This window comes from Columba livia, chromosome 8, assembly GCF_036013475.1.
Source record: "Columba livia isolate bColLiv1 breed racing homer chromosome 8, bColLiv1.pat.W.v2, whole genome shotgun sequence".
In the NCBI taxonomy this organism is placed as follows: domain Eukaryota; kingdom Metazoa; phylum Chordata; class Aves; order Columbiformes; family Columbidae; genus Columba; species Columba livia.
The window spans coordinates 22,467,763-22,487,594 of NC_088609.1; the positions used below are offsets into that span (position 1 = coordinate 22,467,763).

At 37.8% G+C, this 19,832-nt stretch overlaps 1 protein-coding gene and 1 long non-coding RNA gene across 2 annotated transcripts in view; one reads left to right on the forward strand and one right to left on the reverse strand.

The window, feature by feature from the left end:
* LOC135580127 (uncharacterized) overlaps positions 1 to 19,832 on the forward strand; it is a 106,128-nt gene that overhangs the window by 71,290 nt on the left and 15,006 nt on the right. The window contains exons 7-8 of the long non-coding RNA XR_010474361.1: positions 12,499 to 12,678; positions 18,439 to 18,536. This is a non-coding gene — a long non-coding RNA (uncharacterized LOC135580127). The remainder of the gene's footprint in view (positions 1 to 12,498; positions 12,679 to 18,438; positions 18,537 to 19,832) is intronic.
* PLPPR4 (phospholipid phosphatase related 4) overlaps positions 4,745 to 19,832 on the reverse strand; it is a 33,758-nt gene continuing 18,670 nt past the window's right edge. The window contains exons 3-7 of the mRNA XM_065072582.1: positions 19,679 to 19,808; positions 17,795 to 17,990; positions 12,996 to 13,053; positions 11,531 to 11,704; positions 4,745 to 9,473 (exon numbers count right to left, since the gene is read on the reverse strand). Of these exons, the coding sequence (XP_064928654.1) occupies positions 8,136 to 9,473; positions 11,531 to 11,704; positions 12,996 to 13,053; positions 17,795 to 17,990; positions 19,679 to 19,808 (1,896 nt within the window). The 3' untranslated portion in view covers positions 4,745 to 8,135. The remainder of the gene's footprint in view (positions 9,474 to 11,530; positions 11,705 to 12,995; positions 13,054 to 17,794; positions 17,991 to 19,678; positions 19,809 to 19,832) is intronic.

Consider the following 19,832-nt stretch of genomic DNA (forward strand, 5'->3'; position numbering starts at 1 on the left):
TAATATTCATATCCAGATGCTTCTGCTGCATAGGTTATTCTAGTTTATTCGTACCAGAGATGTGTAAACTTGGCAAGTATCTGAACTTCTAGAATAATAGCTTCTTAATTCAATTGAATTTCCTGTTCTGGAAAGATGGAAGATCTTTTCATTAATGAAGGAAACAATTACTGCAGTTTACCTAAGGTCAATTCATGTTTTTTACCACAAAGCAGCATTACTGTGGAAGCTGCTGCCACTGAGTACCATTATACAGTGAAATCCATGTAGGAGTGCATTTAAATGGAACACCTTATTTTGGTCTCACAGAAGAGAGCAAAACTGAATAATTTTCAAACATATAATTTCTTCCCATTTAAGTGGTATCATCAGAATTCTAGCAGGAACTGGTAGCATTCGGTAAAGATTAATACAGTTATACAAGATTGTAACAACTACCAAGTGTCATTTTTGTGCCCTAAATATAATACTCGTAAGAGATACTACATCTCTCTAAGTTATTTTGCTACTGATTTGTTTTATGTAGTCAAATCCTTTTAAGGAAGTGAGAATCAGTGGGCTTAGAATTCAGTGTATCACCTCTATATCAATGCTGAACTCTCCATGGACAATTTAATGATGCATGGTGCCATAATTTTAAAGCAGAAATACATTTGCACTTCACTATAGAATTATGAATAATGAGATACTGACTACATAGAACTAAGATTTCAGCCTTAAACTGTTGCCATTATAACTTTTTCTGAAAGTAAACTTTAAAATCCAGTTTTTGTAATGATTTAGACAGTGGCTTATTTTTATTTGTTCAAAGAGTTTATTGATTTCACATAAAGCCGTTGCACTTAAGGTGAAACAGGCTGATAAGTCTTTGCAAGATTGGCTGTAATAGAAGATGAGATGTGCAGTGTTGTTTATGGTCCTGGCAGTTGGATTCCTAATGTACAAGAAAGTACTATGAACTGGAATAGAGGAGATGGTCTTCCATTAGAAATACGGAATCTGAACTTCATTCTATGGGAAACAGGTATGAAAACCGCACATGTAAAGAACCCTGTAACTGCTCTAGGGCTATTGTCTGGATAAGAAATGAAGGATCAGGCACTATATATATATTTCTTTTTTTCACTTTTGTGATGATGCAAAGCACTCTCGACATCAAATTAAAACTTCTGAAAATTTAAGGATTAAAAATAATTTAGAAGTTTTTTATTTCCAGCTTTCCACTTGTCATTAAGTCCTGTTAGTAAGTATGCCAAGTCTGTGCAGCCATGTTGTATTGTACATAATAACTGAGGAGCATGTATCTGTTCCAGATTTTAAATTCTTATTGAACAAAGCAAGTTAGATGCAGTTGGTGGTATACTGCTGAGCTGTGGTCTGTCCTTAGTAAGCAATGATGCAGTGTATCTAGCAGCTACATTTGTTTTGCTGGCAGCAGATCTCTTGCCATGTTTCTCTACAGGTTTTTCTTCATAACAATGGACCATTTATATAGTCTAATGCTGCTTAGTGGTACACAACTGCTACTGCCCAACTCACCATTCCTGCTAAAGATCCATTCTGTGAGCTTGACCCATCAATATGCTGCTCTCACGACTTCTGAAGTATTTTAGTTGTGTTAGTTCCACATCCGGTGTTTGATTAGCTACTCTTCTTCCTTGTTGTAATTTTCCAAATTTTCGGTCTTGAATCTCATTAAGTATTCATGCAGCTTTTGTATCACTTCACAGATTAAAAGAGCTCTCCTCATCAGTTCATTTAGTTCCTGACCCTTCCCAAAGAGCTTGGAAAGCTTTATAAACCAAGCACATTTTGTATCTTAACTATGGAGGAAATTAATTGTTTTACGGTGACCCAGCCTTTAATTATTTGATGAATATTTGAAGAAGGATGAAGAAAGCAGTGATTGTACTAATTATCTGCCTACTCTGCTTGATAAACTTAATGTACAAATTTCTAAATTATGATTTTGCACTTTAAGTGCAGTTTAATCTTCCCTTTTGGGAAGCACCTTAAACTTTCTCCTGACTTATTGTTAGAACTTTCTCATGACTCATTTTCTTTTTTGGGGTAAGTTATAAGACTTTTTTTTTTGTTAACTTGTATCTGAATTCTTCTGCTTGCATCATAAAAAAGGTCAGTGAAAGGAGGACTCTTACAAATCTCATTAAAAATAAAAGCATTTGAAGAAACCTCTTCCAATGTTCTTCCTTGGTTTAGCAGATTAGACAAGTCTGCAATCTGTTAGGCATACAGAGCTCACAACACTTTTGTTTTGTATTACCAAACAGAATGTGATAGATGAAGTCTTAGCTGTCCTGTTCATTTAAACCACATGCTTCTCTTCCATTCTCTGGTAGGAAACCAAGGCATTACTTTGGCATGAGACCCATGGTAGATCTCAGGAAGCTGAAGCCTAGAAGTGGCCAAAGTCTACAACTCTTCCCCTGCCAGATGGGCACTCTCTCAGTATTGGGAGATACAGGTTGCTGGAACCACTTCTGTGAAAACTCTCCTCTCTCATAAGAGTGAGGGTAATTGTCTCAGACTATATAGAAAGACAAGAAATACTATAGCAGACTACAACTGACACCATGCAGAAGTTTCACCTAACGTTTCCTTTGGGTCTGGGAACAGATGATGCTCTGATTAAAAAAAAAAAAGTACACTTGGCACTCTGCTAAGTATCCACATCTCTTCTGGTCTAAAGCTAACAAGTACCAGGGTGACCGGCCCTTAGGGAGAATTACATAGCTCAGGGAATGAGTATCATGTGAATATGTCTCTGAAAGAACACCAGAAGAACACATACTGAAGACTTCAATTAACAGGCTGTACTAATTTAAAAAAGAAAAAAAAAAAAAGCTAGTTTTAGGGAAAATTCAAAGGCAGCTATTGTTTGCAAAGCATTGATTATATTCTCATATACTTTACAGATGAAAATAAGCAAAGCTATTGCTCCCTATTGTGTGATGTTATTCTCTTAGCAGAGGTTGCTGCCCTAGTTTTCTGGCCCCAGTAGTACAGTATAGGAACAGACATTGTAATCAACAAGCTCAGTTTGAAGCAGGAACAGAATGAAATTCTGTTGATTACATTGCACACAGATATGCTCCAGTCTCCTCTGACTGATTTGGTGGGAGAGCAGAGCTTTCCCTTATGCATCATTTAGTAGCTGCAGAGACTTGACAGATCCACAAATCCCTGCGATTCTCATCTCTCTCTCTGAGCATCACTGGAAAAGTAACACAGTTGGAAAAAGCTGAGTGACAGCTGGCCTTTGGAGGAAGGGAGATGGGGGGGGGAAGGGGAGAACAAAAAAGGAAAGAAAAAAAGAAAAAAAGAAAAAAAAAAAAAGATGTGTGTGTTGCATGGGGGTGTTTTTTTTTCCTTTGTGTTTGTTTTTTATATGTGTGCGTTTTTTGGTTTTCTTTGTTTGTTGGTTTTATTTTTTTTTCTCAAGCATAGGAGGTGCTTTCTAGGTCTGAGCAGACTTGCTTGAGTTAATGGAGGACTTACCGCCTTAGCTCTTTATTTCAGCAGGGCTATGCTGGTAAAGCCGTGGAATGGGCAAGTTTTCTATCACCTTTTATGTCAAACCACTGGAGGAACAGATTTCTTCTATGGGAGGTATAACCAAAAGATGTCTTAATGTATATTTGGAGTGCCTGAAGAGAGAACTGCAGGCAAAGCAGAAAAATTTTAGAGACAGTTTTTGCAGCCTTGCCACAATTTGTTCCTTGATTTAAATTATCTGTTTAGCTTTCTCTTTCTAAAGCCTGTCTTGAACACATTAACTCTGTGATAAGTGTGTTTGTGTATGCAGATGTATGCAGCTGAAGTTCCCTTACTTTCATTTTCAATGTGCAATGTGGAAACACTTGTTAGTTTTTTCCAGTGCTTGATACACTTTGTGCTATAAGATTTGTGAAGAAATGTTATTCACAATTTGATGAACCGAGGTTGTAATGCCTTTAAAGTATTCCTGCCAAATCAGCTGTGCACTGCTCTGTCATAGAAAAGGTCTTCATAAATCTATACCAAACTGATTATGGTACATTCTTGTCTTATGTGGCTTCTTATAGCAAGACCTCTGAAGCTCTTTTAAAATCCAGCACAAAATAGATTTAAGTTTTGGTTTAATCATTCATACCTTTGAAAACTCCTTTGCATAATTAGATAGATTCATCAATCTGGATCACAGATCTCTTAATTTAGTGACAGTTGCTGTAACCAGAATGGTCTGAGAATAAAACAAGGTTTGCCAGTAGAGGTAATTTCTCATCTTAGATAAGTTTTCTAACCTCTACATAACCTGATGACTCCTGCATTCTAACTTCTTCCCCTGGGGAGAGCCCTTCCTCTCAGCTTTGCTCCTGACAACTGCTCTGTTCTCATTCCCAAATCCAAGGTGGGCCTTGCCGTGCCTGGTGGCTCTACCCAACACTGGAAAGGCGGTTTAGAGGCATTAGGGGCTTAGCAATGCAGCTGGTCCTGCAGAATGATCTAGCAGGCGTGTCCTCACATGGCCTAAAGTTCCCAATTTGCTTGTCTTTTTTTTTTGTACAATGTTTTTTAGATAGAGACAAGCTTGTTTGGACACTGTTGCTCATACCTTACAGCTACACAAGGTTTTGAGGTTTCCCACTGATGGCTGCTTTTATGTGTTACCAGATACCTAATACATAAAAATAATTGGCGCAGGAGGGCTGAGACTTTGCTACACCACAGAGAGGAATGAACATCAATGAGGAATTTCATCTTTATTTTCATGATGTTAGCACAATAAACTCACACAATAGCATTGATCTGTACTTATTTAACAAAATACATTTATAGCAATTTACAAATTCTTTTCCATTTGAAAACATTGCATAACATTTTATTAAACACAATACTTTATATAGAGAATTCTCATTTAAAAACATATTTTATTTTTGAGTATTTTCTCAGTAAAGCACAGCCTAACAAAGAAATATGTGCCTGTTAGCAAGTAAGAAAATCAGAACACTAAGAAGATGTCACCTGTCAATTTATTTGATTAATTTTAAATTAAGGTATCAGTGGAATGTAAACAAAGAGTAATTTTACAAAAGGCTCCTTATCAAATATACATGCAGAGGTCTGAGTTCCAATGTATATATTACATTTCTGCTCTCTTAACGTAATATAATTTGATAAGCCATTATTAAAAACAGTAGCCTTTGGCACTTGGAGTAAAAAAGAATATATCAATATTTATGTAAAGAACATAATTTCAATGATTACACAAGAGCTTTAAAATCTTTTGTTAAGAAATAGGAAACCTTAGGAAAAATATCACACTGCACTTGAAAGAGTGCAGCAAGTTTTAGAGTAATAAAAGCAACACATATGCCAATATACATCTGACTAAAACCAAGGAATAAAGAACAAACACTCCCACCAGGAATCCTGCTGTTTCCAAAACAGCTAAATTGCCAGAGGGAACATTTTCTAATCTTTGCTTTATTGCCATTATTCTCCATTTCAATTTTCCATTATTTCCAGGTTCATCTACTTATGTTCTTTTCCCCTGCACTTACAAACTAACAAATGATTGCATCTTATTTCCCTGCATTGATAAGCCAACAGTGATTGTGTCTTACTCATTCCTTTAAAGCTAATCCTACCTGCTTTATCTTGTACTTAGACTAAACTAAATCCAAAGGGTTTTGTTTATGACAATCCAAGTGTTTGTAATTCCTTGGAACCTTGTACAAAATTTGATATTAAATAGCAAGGACTGAAGATTTATTCTTTTAAAAAGAAAAAATAAATCCTGACTTGTAAATATTAGAGTCTGAGAACATATTTCTAAAAAATTACTCTTTTCCCCCCACCCCCCAGCATCTATGATTATTTTTCCCAGCTAATGTGCCTTGAAGTGTGTCTTCAACATGCTGTGCCTTTCACATACACAGTATGATGCAACACTACTAGTTGGCTTCTTACGTGTAACCTGCAGAATACTTCCCCCCAATCATCAAATGCACGATGTGGTCTTTTTCCGTTAACTAGCTGGGAAGCATGGTCATTTCCTTAAGGACCAACACTCCTCCACAGCGTTGGGTGATGGGCAGGTGAGGGAAGCATTGCTTGACAGGGTTGGCTGACAGCACTCAGCTGAGCCTGGAGCACCTGTGTAACTGGGAAGGTATATAAAGCTTTCCATTGACTCTGAATCCCTTCTATATTAACTAGCAAACACCATCCTCATACTTCTGAAATTACTTAGGATTGGGTTTATGTTTGGGATTTATTTTGGTTTTGAGGTTTTTTTTTTTTTGGTCTGTGTGTGTTGTGCTATATATCTTCTTGGGTTGGGATGATTCTTCCTTTGTACCTCATTCTTGGCTTTTCCTCAGAGCTCTGTGGTGTAGGTTTTGTAGACAGGTTCTGACTATGTAGGATGTATCAGGTTCTCCGATACACTAAATCAGAAGATAACTTAGAGCGAAACACTCCTCAAAAAAAGCCAGAGAACAGACCTGATCTGCTACTACTTAGGCAGGGCGGGGACTGCTAAACCATTCCCTCCTGCTCCTAGCCAGGGAGCTGGTGGGTGTGTGATAGTAGCTTTTTTTCAGGTGGAAGTCATCTAGGAGAGTATGAGAAGCAGCACGAGGCTAGCACTGCCCCTGTCTTGCTTCATGGTTTAAAAGTTATTTAAGTAAGAGCCAGATGTAATGAGGCATTTCTGCTGGCATGCCCAGGACGTGTTATACTCATTCCTTTCAGAGCTTATCTTTTCAACGTTTTTTGGCAATGGAGATTTTTAGCAGGCAAGTTCTTTCATTATATTTGAAACTCAATTTACTAAAATAATCTGTGTTCTCTCAGGTGCAGAGACCCTCCATATTCTGAAGTGGCAGTGGTGGGAAAAAATATGCTTACGAAGGCTCTAGAGGGTGTCTCATGGGATGTGAATGGTAGTAGTGGCACAATGCAACACTCATTCAGTGCTTCTGCAATATCAAGGCATTCCATTTTTAAAGCGAAGCATAAAGCCCCGAAAAGATGGTGACTGGGGTGAAAGTTGTGATTGTTCTTGTTGCATGCTAAGCAAGTGAGGTGAATGACTGCTTCTAATTGTGAGCTATGATATTAATTACTGTCTCCTTTGAAGCGTCTCAGGAAAGTGGCCATTTATTTACTCATGGCTCACCTTTCACATTTGCACATCTTGCAGTTATTGGTGTCCCACATTATATGGTTAAAAACTAACAGAGAAATATAAGGACAGAATAAGAGGTTTAAAAATGTAAAATCTGAATTACTTCTAGTACTTTAAAAGACCCCTTAAAAACATAATTTAAAACAGTTCTACAAGTTAGCCCACTAAGAAGCAGCCTCTTCATTAGTAGCACCTGTTCTTAAACAAAAGTTGAGCAGTAGCAGCAAAACTATTCAAAATAGTTATTCCATTCTAATGGAATGTCACCCACACATTTTTGTTGCAGTAGACATCTTAAAGAACTACACAAAACCTTTGCAATCTTTGAATGTGACAGATCCACTATAACAAAGCTGTAAATATTTCCTACACTAAATGAATGCAGCCAGCGTCATCATAGTATTAGCAATTATACTTTTAAAGTAACTGCACATCAATATGTCATGTGTTTTGCAGAGTCTAATAAGTATGCAATTTTTCAAAATATGTAAAGTTATCATCAGCACCATCCTGTATTAAAGATTTGGTGCAAATTCTGCAAAGGTGAATATATATCACTGATACAGCCTTTGCTGTGAAAAATTCAGCCGATTCTGGACACAAATATAAATAAAATAAAAAGTTGGCACATTCAGGAAATAAAGTGTCTTTGTTCAAGACCATTGTTTTGATTGACATCATCACCCTCAGATAAATGTTTTGAGTCTGAAGAAACAAGTTGCATTTCACATTAGTTAGGTTCTGGCGTTGTGCTTTTCCCCCCACCACATGCTTTCCACAGGCTCATGCACATTGCACATCAGCAGTGTTCAACAACAGCTGGGCTGCTGGTCAATAGTTTGGCACATCAAAGATAAATATCAGCTCAAAAGAAAGGAGCAGAACCTGTGTCAAGACCTGTTTACTTTGTGGTGGTACGGACCAGCTGATATGTCTCCTGTCATTCCTTGTATGCTCGTGTGGGGGATGTGCCTTTATAGAAGATGTTTCTGGTGTTCTCTGGACTGCTCCCTCTCTCAGGGATTAAAATGATGTTACCTTTTCTTCGAAGTGTTGAGTCCCGGCTGGAAGAAATGGACAGAGTCTCTGAGCCAATCTCACTTCCCTCCACTGGTGTGACTCTTATTGTAGTGATTCCATGATGGTGATGCTCACTGTTATCTATGTTGCTCCTTTTCCTGTCACCTGACCCATAAGTGTCTTTTAAGGAGTCACAGCTTTCAGAGTCTCTGTTGAGATCATTTAGCTCATATGTCTGACGTAGGGTGACTTTTTCAGGACCTTTCCATTTCCATGACCCACTTCCTTCACCTTCTGATGGCATCTGAATTACAGGTCTGTTATTTTCTGGATGGGCCTCAACTCTGACGATGCTGCTTGGCTCATGATCTGTCAAGGTTTTATATCTGATGGCTCCTGTGCAGGTGACTGTGCTTCCCTCTGAACCTTTTGGACTGCCTTGAAGCACTCCTTGCTGCTTAGACATAGCTATTACTTGCATGATTCTTGGCTGGCTGTTGCTTCTACATGCAACACTCTTCTCAGCAGCTTTCAGCCATTTAGCTCTAGCTGAACTACTTTTAGGTGATGTGTTCACGTTCTCTTGAGTCTCTTCAGGAATATGCACCAGCTGGGATGAGCCAGGACGTGACTGAATAGAGACCCTTGGCCCACCAGAAAGGCCTGAGTTGTTACAGCCTGGTACACTGCCAGGTTGAATTTTCAGGTATTGGCCTGTTGGGCCATGATGATCTCCGTTTACACCCACTCTGGAGGGTTCTGAGCTTGACCTCATTTCAATAGCCCTTGGTGGTGACTGGCCAGATTCAGTCTCTATTACTTGCAGCGACAACTTTCGACTTTCATTCTTGTTCTTCCACTGAGAAAGCAGCTGTTTGGAACGGGCAGAATCCATTGATGCGTGTATTGTTGCATTTCGTCTTGCTGGATCTTCTAAGGATGGTGTGTTGACTCTTGGCAAAGTGTTGCTGAAAGTAACCATATTTTCCTTTCCCATTGGGCTTCGTGGCGTTATTATTTCTACATCAGCATTTGCCCTCTTGATATTAGTCAGAGACCCTGAATCTCTGTGATTTCTATTCAGGATACTGTCTGCACGATGAGAGACAATGCCATCGCTGCTGCTACCATTTTTACCTGGCAGGATTCTGTTGGCATCTTGACTGAGATCTGTCAAAGACCTTAGAGGTTCTCTGTGAAAATTTGGGTGAAACACATTCTCGTCACTTGGTAAGAAGTTTCCCACAGCATACAGGCCCTGATATTTGAACAGAAGCATCAACAATCAGTTATGAAAAAAAGCGACATAAAATGTCTGTATTTTAATTATATTATTCTGCTTTTAAATACATATTGAGAGATACAATTAGTCCAGTTTAACTGACATGGGTATGCTCACTTTCCTCACCAGCATATCCTTATTCCAAATTCTGTCCTAAATCTGGTACATTTAGGTATGTATGAAATAGTCTCAGTAGGATAACTAGGGCATGTAGTTCATGGCAATAAATAGTTGAGGAAAAGATTTAGCTTCCTTCAGGTTTGTTTTGGGTTTTTGTTGTTGTTTTTTGTTTGTTTGGTTTTGGTTTTTTTTCCATTTTATAAAGCAACAGATACAGCTGAAGAGCATTGCATTACGAAAGTAACAAAATTCATGTTTGCAGTCTTCTGGGCAGAGCTATGTTACAGCTACACTACTGTCTGCTCTGATTTACTGGATCTTGTTACAGCTTCAGTTGTTCTCTGCTCTGTGATTCTGCCTTTTCTACTGCATAATAACTGTGTAATACAACATCTACATGGTAGAACAATTTATCAACTTTAAATCAATTGCTTTCCAAGCTTCACAGAACTATAACAAGATTCAGTTACACAACACTTTCTTGTTCAGCAGACTCTCTGTAAAATGCTGTCATTTTAAAAAGACTCCACTGACGGATAATATTCCTTGGAAGGGTCAAATGCCTGACTCAGTCACTTGGGTTACTTGTTCTTTACTCTCCTTTCAGAGTTATCTGTAGTTTTACATTATTTCCCCTGCCCTTCCTCTTATTGGTCTGTAGTTTTCAGGGCAGATTTACCAATTACTGGGTATTCAGGACAATGTACTCTCTGATGTAGGTTGTCATGCAACAGTATATGGAGAAGACCTAACAAAGAGCATACTTATTTGTGGCTTTCAAACATGGGAACACCAGCTCCATTTATGAGAGCCTGCAACAGCTTAATCATTTGAAATAATATTCTTAACAGAGTGCCTTTCAGCTCACAGTGCAATCACAGAAACTGACTTCAGTAGGTCATGGGGTTTCTATTATCCACCCCGGTTGCTGTTCCTTCTGCCACTGTGAAAGCAATTTTTTCCCCGGTCACCTTTGCAGACCACCTGCATGTACCTTAGATTATCTTACCACAGAAAATAGGGGAGAGGATATGTACTTATTTTAGTAAGAGACTAAAATTCATCATTGATTTCTTGGGGGTCAAAACACATCCCACTGCTGTTAAGATTCTTCTGTTCACCTGATCTCACTAGAGCAAAAATGTTATCAGTAGCAGTTCCCGATTGCTCACAGGCACCCGGGCTGACACTGTGCTGGACAGCTGGGGCAGCAACAGTCTGGTTGGAGACATACGGAGAGCCGCAAGCAAAAGGAAACACTTGATGATCCTTCCTACTGACAGATACAAAAAGGCCTACCCTACATACTCCCTTACAGGACCCTTCCAAGGTGCTTCATCTATTTCAACCCAGTGCAGAGGAAAAGCATAGCAATAACCTGGCTTGAGCATCCTATTTCCCTTTCAAAATTTCCCCAGGAGCTCCAGAGAATCACAAGGGTGCAATATTGTCTTTGATTTCTTGCAGGTTCAGCAATTTACTCAGTTGAGTTGCTGCTTATTAATTCAGCCATCTTTCTTTTTTTTTTAAAATCATAAAGCTAATGTTGGCAATATGAACTCAGGCTGGCAAGAAACACCAATTAATCCAATATTTTTCTTGCATGATGTTTTTAAGTGTGGGGTAGAAAGATTAGTATCTTTAAGTATTTAATGAAGCACATAATGTTAGAACTGTTTCTGTATACAGTGCCAGATGATTGTATACCGCTATGAGCACTGTTATGGAACTTTAAATTGAAACACATATTTGCTTTTTCTTGTTTATTTTTAAAGCAATTACTCCTAACATTATCAACATATTTTGACTATATTTTTAATTATGGCATGTGACCATGATGAAAGGTTTTCATAAAAAATACCCGTATTCTTATTACAGCCTCTAAAACTTAACTACATGGATATTATATTTACCAAATAGAGAGCAATTCCTCCTCCTATGAGAAAGCCACAGTAAACGTCAACTGGATGATTCTTATACTGGGTGATACGAGTCAGACCACATATAATTCCACAGATGATAAAAGCAAAGACCAAGAGTGGTTTCAGAAGTTTTGAGGAGTCTGTTAATGTAGAATTGAAGTACATCTTGAAAAAAGAAAGAAATGAAGAAACTTAGATTTACCTAAGAGGATATAAATTTATCTTGCTCAAAGTTTCTTTTTCTTTCACATACAGATCATTGTTACACAGTAATATTGCAAATAATCAGTTTAATTTTATTTCACAGCTCTGTTAAAATTTGCTCACTTACTGTAGGAAGATCTGAAATCACAAGGAATGGATTTTGAAAAACATAGGCAGTGTTGCTTATTGACATCAATAAGGATAAGGATGTTATGCCTAAATACTGTTCACAGTCAGAGCCTAAATATTCTGTAAATGTGACTAAGGAGCCACTGCTTGTGAAGTACAGAAGCCAGATGTCACGCCAGATGAAAGCAATAACCTGTTCTAACAACAGCTACCACCAGATGCTTTAGAGAGCCATTGCTCAGCTGGGGGACATGATGTCACGGAGGTCACAAAAATTAAGTGGAGGTGGTTCATCAGCATTATTCCAAATTTTGGCCTTTCCCTGGGCAGAATAAACACTGGCAAGCTCCCAGTACATGCAGAATTCCATTATCTAACCTGATTAACTGGTTGTTCTTGCTGTTTTTTTCCTTTTTATAGCATGAGTGATGGAGTAACTGGTTTGGTTTTTTTGTTCTTGTGTTTTTTGTTACTTTTAAGTTCAAGTAAATGGTCACTTGCACAAACGTTGTAGCCCATACTGAAGAAATGTCATTGGTCAGATGTGGAAAATCAGCTGTGATTGCTGCAGCATATCCTTCAATTCCCTGCTAGTTACTGATGTTTGTTATTCCCTTGCTTTGCAGTGGCACTTTGGAGGCCTCTGGGAGTGATTGTGCCAGTTCAACCATGCTACAATTGTATGGAGGTCAAATGAAACTACACCACATAGATGTTTGTTTCTTAATGCCTCAAGTTTAAAGGCAGTGAGTCAAGTGATGACAGCAATCAAGAAAAGGCAGAACACATAAAGGTTAATTTGAATGGTAAGTTAAAATATCACCCTGTAAGACAGATAAGCACTGCATTTTATGTGTGAATAATATGAAACATCAAATATACTTTAACATTACACTTTTTGTTGCTTTTAACAAAGGAAGTGAAGCAGTTCAATCTTTTTTGAATACTTAATAGAGCTGGTTTTATTTTAGCTGTCAGTAGTTTTATTTCGCTTTCCAACTGGTAGAATAAAAACTTATATCCATCCAGGATATCCAGGCAACACATCACTTTGCAATATACAGCAAATGACTTTCTAACTTTTTTCTTGTATAAATAAAGATGAACAGAATTGGTTACTCACCGAGATGTACACTGCTGCAAAAGCTGCCAGGGTGGCATGTTGAGAAGGGAATGACTTTCTGCCAAGGAAGGACACTCAAATTATGCTTCTAAGTTTAAATACACTGTGCTAGTGTTCACATGAAAAAAATGCTGGGTGGTACAGTCACTTTCAGCTTACATTTCCTAAGCAATATTTGATCCATCAGTAGCATTTAATTTCTAAATTTCTTTTCTATAATCTGAAGAAAGGGCCAATGTTAATGAAATGCCTTTGTTTTGAAGTAAATATTTAGCATATGTACTAAGAGAACAGTGGAAACGAGCTAAAGACTGAATCCTTGACTCAGAGAAATATCTATACATTTATTTCTATAAATAAATTTCCCTAATAAATTTTCACTAAGTACCTAATTACACAACTTATTTAATGCATAAACCTTGATCTTATGATTATTCTTACTGACTTCACTGGGACTCTTTCCAAAGTAAGGACTCATACACTTTGATGATCAGGCCCTAACGTCAGCAACTGAATTAATCATCTTTGTGCCCCTGCTTTGTTGCTCTAATAATTGGGAGAGGACAGGGTGACAGTCTTCTAAGAGAGTGGCAAACCGCATCTTTATTTGCTATGTTTTCAGGTTTGTTTTTTAAATTTCAGCACTTTATCACATGATAGGAATGAACGGAGCACAAGAACATGGAGAGGGCATTTTAAGAGTTATTTGGCCTCTTCTTGAAGCGCAGAAGAAGAGGGTAAATTAAAATAAAACCAAATTGTATTAGACAGTAGGCAAAATCAGGTATATTCTTGAAACTGTTGAGAGCCTTCTGCTCCCACTGAAAGCCTGGGGATTCGAATGATGTGGACTGGGTCTTGAGTCAGAAACCACAGATACGAAAATCAAAAGTGACAGCTTAGCTTCTACTTCTCTGACCAAGAAAAAGACGTTTTGTCTAAGCAGCAGCTACACAGAACCATCACACGAGGCCCTTTAACATTTTAATATTATCTTTCTTATAGACCCATTTCAATCCTCTCAAAACAAAAACAATGGGAACATGAGGGGTTTTTACGCAGTAAAGAGAAAAACTTAGCTGAGGGTGGATTCAGTAATACCTGTTCTATGGTGGACATCTAGTTCATAGCTTGCAGAAGCCCTAAAAATCTTCTATAAACTTTGAGATTCATAAGTGAGTAAGAAGCAGTGAATATGTGTAGCAGTTTGTATCTGTATGTTTATCTCCTTTAAATAGCATGGACACGTAATGTGGTGGCTGTCTTTGTGAAGAAGGGTATGATTGTCTTACAGCCACAGAAGCCACTTTGACCTGCGAAAGCTCAGCTTGGGATAAAGACTCAAAAAATCCTTCAGCTTCACAGATGGGTCTTGCCCCCCTAACTGGCTCCATGCACAGCCATTTTCCTAGCAGCACCTGACTTAGGTATTTTAAAATAGCAAAGACTGAAATGTAGTTCTTTGCCTTTAGACAAAGACATTTTCCTGCAAAGCAGCAGAGTCTACTTTCTAAATTTCCTTCCTCTACATTTTGCCTTGTCTGTTCTAAATAATTCATTGGCAATTAAATATGTGCATGTAGTGCAGTGTGAATGCCACACTACTGACCTGAATTTGAGGCCACAGCTCCAGCAGGTTCATGACTCTGGCCAAGACAAATTCAGTATGATTCCTTTTCCGTTTCATAGACCTATTCTTTTTTTCTCTCCCCCCCCACCCCTTTCCCCTCCCAATCAAACCTTTCACAAATAGTATCCCTGTGGAACGGGTTTAGGGTTGAGGACAGGAGGATAAAGACATGAAAAAAAAAAGTACATGTTTATAATGGCTAATCAACTCCTTTACCTTGTGCAGGTTTTAGTGGAAGCATAAATCTACTCACAGTCTCTGTGGAGCTAATGTATAGATTTGATTCTACGAACTTTAGTACCACTCAAATCTTAATTTGATGGCATTTTTATAGTATATAAGGTGTGTTACTATGCTACAGTCAATTTTCTCTTTATTCTATTTTCTATTCATATGCTTTCAAGGCAAGCACAGCATGTTACAGACTAAATGCGCTCCGTGTACTCTCTAATGGTGACACTGCTTTTGTTCCTCTATTTGTTATCTTTTCATCTAAAATGAAAATAATTCAAGCTAGAAATATGTAGCCTTTTTGTATGACTCTGTACTGAAAAGGTGAACAAAGGTCACAAAGAAAACATGTCCTGAACTCAGATGACAGTTTATCACTCTAAATGCTCACGCATGAGGATGTGTAGAGGGGGAGCAACGATGAGAAAAAGTCATACTGAGTCAGAGCATCAGAAATGATAGAGGATAGAGAACTCACTGGAGATCTGAATAGAAATGACTGAAAAGGGTCTTTGAAGATAAATAGAGAAAAAGATGAACAAAGGAAACCACTGGATATTTGGGGGATGTTGCAGAAAACCACTTCCTACAATGAGCTGGACAATTATGTGGTGTTCTCTGTACTTTTCATAGGGGAGTCTAGAGGCAAATTTCTGGAGCTAAAGTTTCTGGGAAGTACAAATAAAAAATGAAGGCCATTAGCAATCTCATAAGAACCAGTCCCTTACAAGCTGAAATTATTAAAGTCAAATTAACCTCCTGGGCTGGAGAAGGTATACCGTAACTTCTATAATAGATGACTGAAGAAAGTATTGAGCCAATAGCAAGTGCTGATTGCTTTGGTAAAGTTGAGACAGGCATAAGGAAAAATGCAATAAAATGGATTTAAGAAGAAACTGAGGGTAGTGCCAGAATATTATAGATCACCAAACATATCCTCTATGATGGCAATAAATTTGAGATATCAATATATGGCCATCTTCCTACAGAAATAGAAACACACGAAACCTGAATGATTAGTCTTAATATATTACAACTAATTTCACTGGGTTTTGGAAGTGATGATATTTGAACTTAGGAATGATCAGCATTTTTGGGATGGCTACAGGCAGTACATTCAGAGCAGCAGGCATGTTACTTGAGATGATAATGAGATGAATGAGATTCAATAATGATGGTTTTGTTTTTTCTGCCTGGCTCATGAGTAAAGCTACACCCATTTCCCTGGGACACCACAGAGGTGCAGTATGCTGCTAGAAAGCATCAGGCTTCAATGGCAGTATCCCAGTAACAGCAAATGGTCATGGGAAAAAAGACAGTGAGGTTAAGGCTGATATAGTAATTCTGGTTATGCCTTTCAGCAAAAATATTTTCATCAAATTATTTGGGCCAAATAGAGCTACAGTTATTCATTTCGGCACAAGATCTTGCCCACATATAATTGAAAAGATATGGCAAATTGATCTATGCTAACTGAGACATATTTAAGACCAAATAAATCAAATAACTGAGGAACTTTAAACATCAGTGAAATTGGTTTGTCCTAGTGAAAGGAAACAGACTGAGATTTGCTGGAAGATACTTACAAAGTAAATGACTGCATGATTTCCATGTGTGTTGACTATTGAAATAAATGGAAAAGCAAACAAACTGGGGGAGAGGTACATTAATATATAGACAGAACATTTTAGTAACATTGATGTGAAAAAATGTAATGCCACGAGGCATAAATTTAAAACAGAAGCTAGCATCTGCAGCTGCACACAGAACAAGAAAGGAGTGCAAAGCTTTAGTGAAGTGGATGTGACAGAAGTAACACAGCTTTATGTCTGCTAATCAGGTACACAGAGAAATTATGCAGCTCAATCAAAGACAGAAATTGTAGTTATTTCAAGTATTCTGTAGTTTTGCTGTAACTTTTTTTGGAGAGCAGGAGATTTTAAAAAGCACACAAATTTTGAATGACTGCAAAACATTCAAATGTTCCATGATTAACAGGCAAGAAAGGTTAACCTGGTGTAGAAGAGATACAGAAGACGACTATTGTATTCAGTGAAGAGATTCATGATTTCTTAGTAGTGTAGTGCATATATTTAGGACACTTCATACTAATGAAGTTCTTGAACTAACAAGTAGCAGTAACTTATACCTTCAGATTCCTTGTTTAAATCTGCGACCTGCCATCAGTAATTGAATTATCAGTATTTTATCACATTGAGCTTTTTAAAAAAATAGGATATATAGTCTGGCTTATAGCTCAAGTTGACTGATATGCTATTATCAACAATATTAATTTCTTTTCTGGCTATCTGAAGCTAAAGACTAAATGATTAAGGTAGATAAAACATCAGTTAGAAATACCATGAAAGAAATGGCATGTGTTCGGGAACACACAGATTTGCACTGTTGTGGTCTTTATTCTAATAAAGGGATTTTTTTCAATGTTGTCAATATAAGAAAACTTAATCCACTAGAGAAACAGGAAACAAATAAACCCCTCCAACAAATCCCAAAACCAAGCCTCACAAAGAAAGACCAAAATGCCGTAACAGTGATATACTCTATACAGAGGGCTCAGATAAAGTACTTGAGTGTCTTCTTCCTCTGCCTGTTATGGGGGACTTACCCAGATCCCCCTGGGAAAAGCAGTAGAAGCTATACATATTAATAACTATATAGGAAATTGTATCATTTGAAAGAGGGAAAATAACTAGCTACTAATGACTGTGCTTCAGAATCTGACAGTCCACAGCCCACTGTTGGCCTAATGGCTTTATACAGAAAACTGAACATCACTAAAAAGATGCTTTTGTTCACACCTTTGTTATAAACTATTGACAAAACTCATTCAGGCTTTAAGTAGAAAAAAAAATCTGAAACTGGGACAGAAAATAAAAAAATGAATACTTAAATGTACACATTGAAGGATGGAACCAACCTTCCAGCATTGATGATATTGAGATCAGCTCCTGAGCAAATATCTTCCACAACATATGAATTCTCTGAGCAGGATACATTTAAGGATGTATAGTTAGGCTTGCAAACAGTCAGGAAATATGGTGCCTGATATCCTGTTGATAGCTGTATAATATCAGTAACAAGAGCAGTGGAACAAAGACCAAACACATGAACACCTAGGAAAGAAATCGTTAGAGCTTGTTAACTTTATTATATGCATAAATCAGATTAATTCACTGTGAAAAAATGGAATTCTGGTGGCTTATGTCATTGGACTTGGAAGGATTTAACTGAAGAATAAGATGCTTTTTTTTTATGAAAGCTTATTGCAAATTTGAATTCTTTAATGTAAAAAAATATTTATGCTTGTTTTCCTCCTGTTAATACATTTCATTTTGATGGCATGATGACCTCCAACATCTTTTCATAAAAGTGAACTACACTGGAGCTCTTTCAGTTTAGGAAGCAGTTTTCTGAACTGACTAAACGAGAGCCATCTATTGGAACTGAGCACATGTACTCAACCAGTCCTTGGACTTGCCCACTGGGATACAGGCTTTTGATAACATGGGCAGCTGTCTGTTAGATCCCTGCTCTGAGGACCTGTTATCTTTTTTCCACCAGGGACTCATCAGCTGGCAATAACTTTGGCTGTCCTCACACCTCTGATATTTCTTGAGTACCAAGTCCTTGCCACAAGTCCAAATATTTAAGTCTTTCTGGTAAGTGATCAATGTTTCTATATGGTTAATAATGTCAAATTCACAAGGCAGTTGAAGTAAATGCAATTGTTTTACTCAGCATTTTCAACTGTTTTTTCCCTGAAGATTTATCTCTAATTCCCCACTCATATTCATATGCATTTATTTTTAATATTAAAATTGAAGAATGCTAAAGTCATTAAAATAGGAAAGAGACCGCAAGTTCAGAGCATGAATCAAGAATGGAATTCATGCATCTTTGAGCTTGTGTTTTTTGGTGATGGAATGGGATGTCATACATAAGTGGAAACCATGGGGTGTCTTTACAGTCCTCCTTGCTGATGTTGTAACCTGTCATCCCCTTGGCTTTACTCCTCATTGCTGCCCTTAAGAGTCACAGACTGTATAATCTCTCCTGTCATTGCCTCCCTGCTTGCCGCACTAAGAAACCTGGTGAATAGTCCTCCCACCAGGTTTTCAGTCCACTGTCCTGCAGATTGTCTTTGCCTAGGCTGCCCTTTCTAATGACAGATTTCTGGAACAGAGAAAGCCTTTCCTCTAGCCACTCTTTGGCAGAGGAAATTAACTGTAAGAAAAGGAACAAAGTCCTGCTGCCTTTTCAAGTTCAGTTTTCATAAATGAAAATTAAAACAAAGTAAAATAAAACAATTCAACATATTCCTCTCTATCATTAGGTTGCCAGATTCCAGCCCTTTTTCAAGAGGTAGATAAACACATCCCAGAAAAATAATGTCAAATCTACTGACAGTTTCTGACAAGTTTTTACTATCATGCTGAATACTATGTCAGGTGGGTTGAATCCTCATGATACACTGAAGACAGGCAGGGGAAACTATACACTGAAACCACTGCAAGGAAGCCAGCTCAAGGTGGGCAGAGAAGGAAAAGCAAATTATTCCTTTAGAAACACTGACAATAGTACAGGAGAGGAAAAGGAAAATGGATAGTGTAGATGCTGCACTACTATGGGACTGCTCTGTCGCTCTGTTTGACAGTTCCTTCCAGCATTTTCTGGCAGAAAAATATCTATGCCGGGGCAGCCCTGCCCTGCTCTGAAAGGCTGTTTCAGAGAAGGAAACCTGCATCGTGAGAACTGAATGTACATGGAAAGCTTTTCTTTGTGACTCATGTTGAAAACCCACCAACAAATCTGACAGCTCTTCTAAGAAATGAATTGAAGTTGCATCCTCCTGCATTAATATTGGCCTCTGTTCCAATCCCATTTCTTCTTTTGGACAGGCAACAGTAGAGAATTCCTTCTCCTATCATTATCTGCAATGACAAAGGAGCCATTAA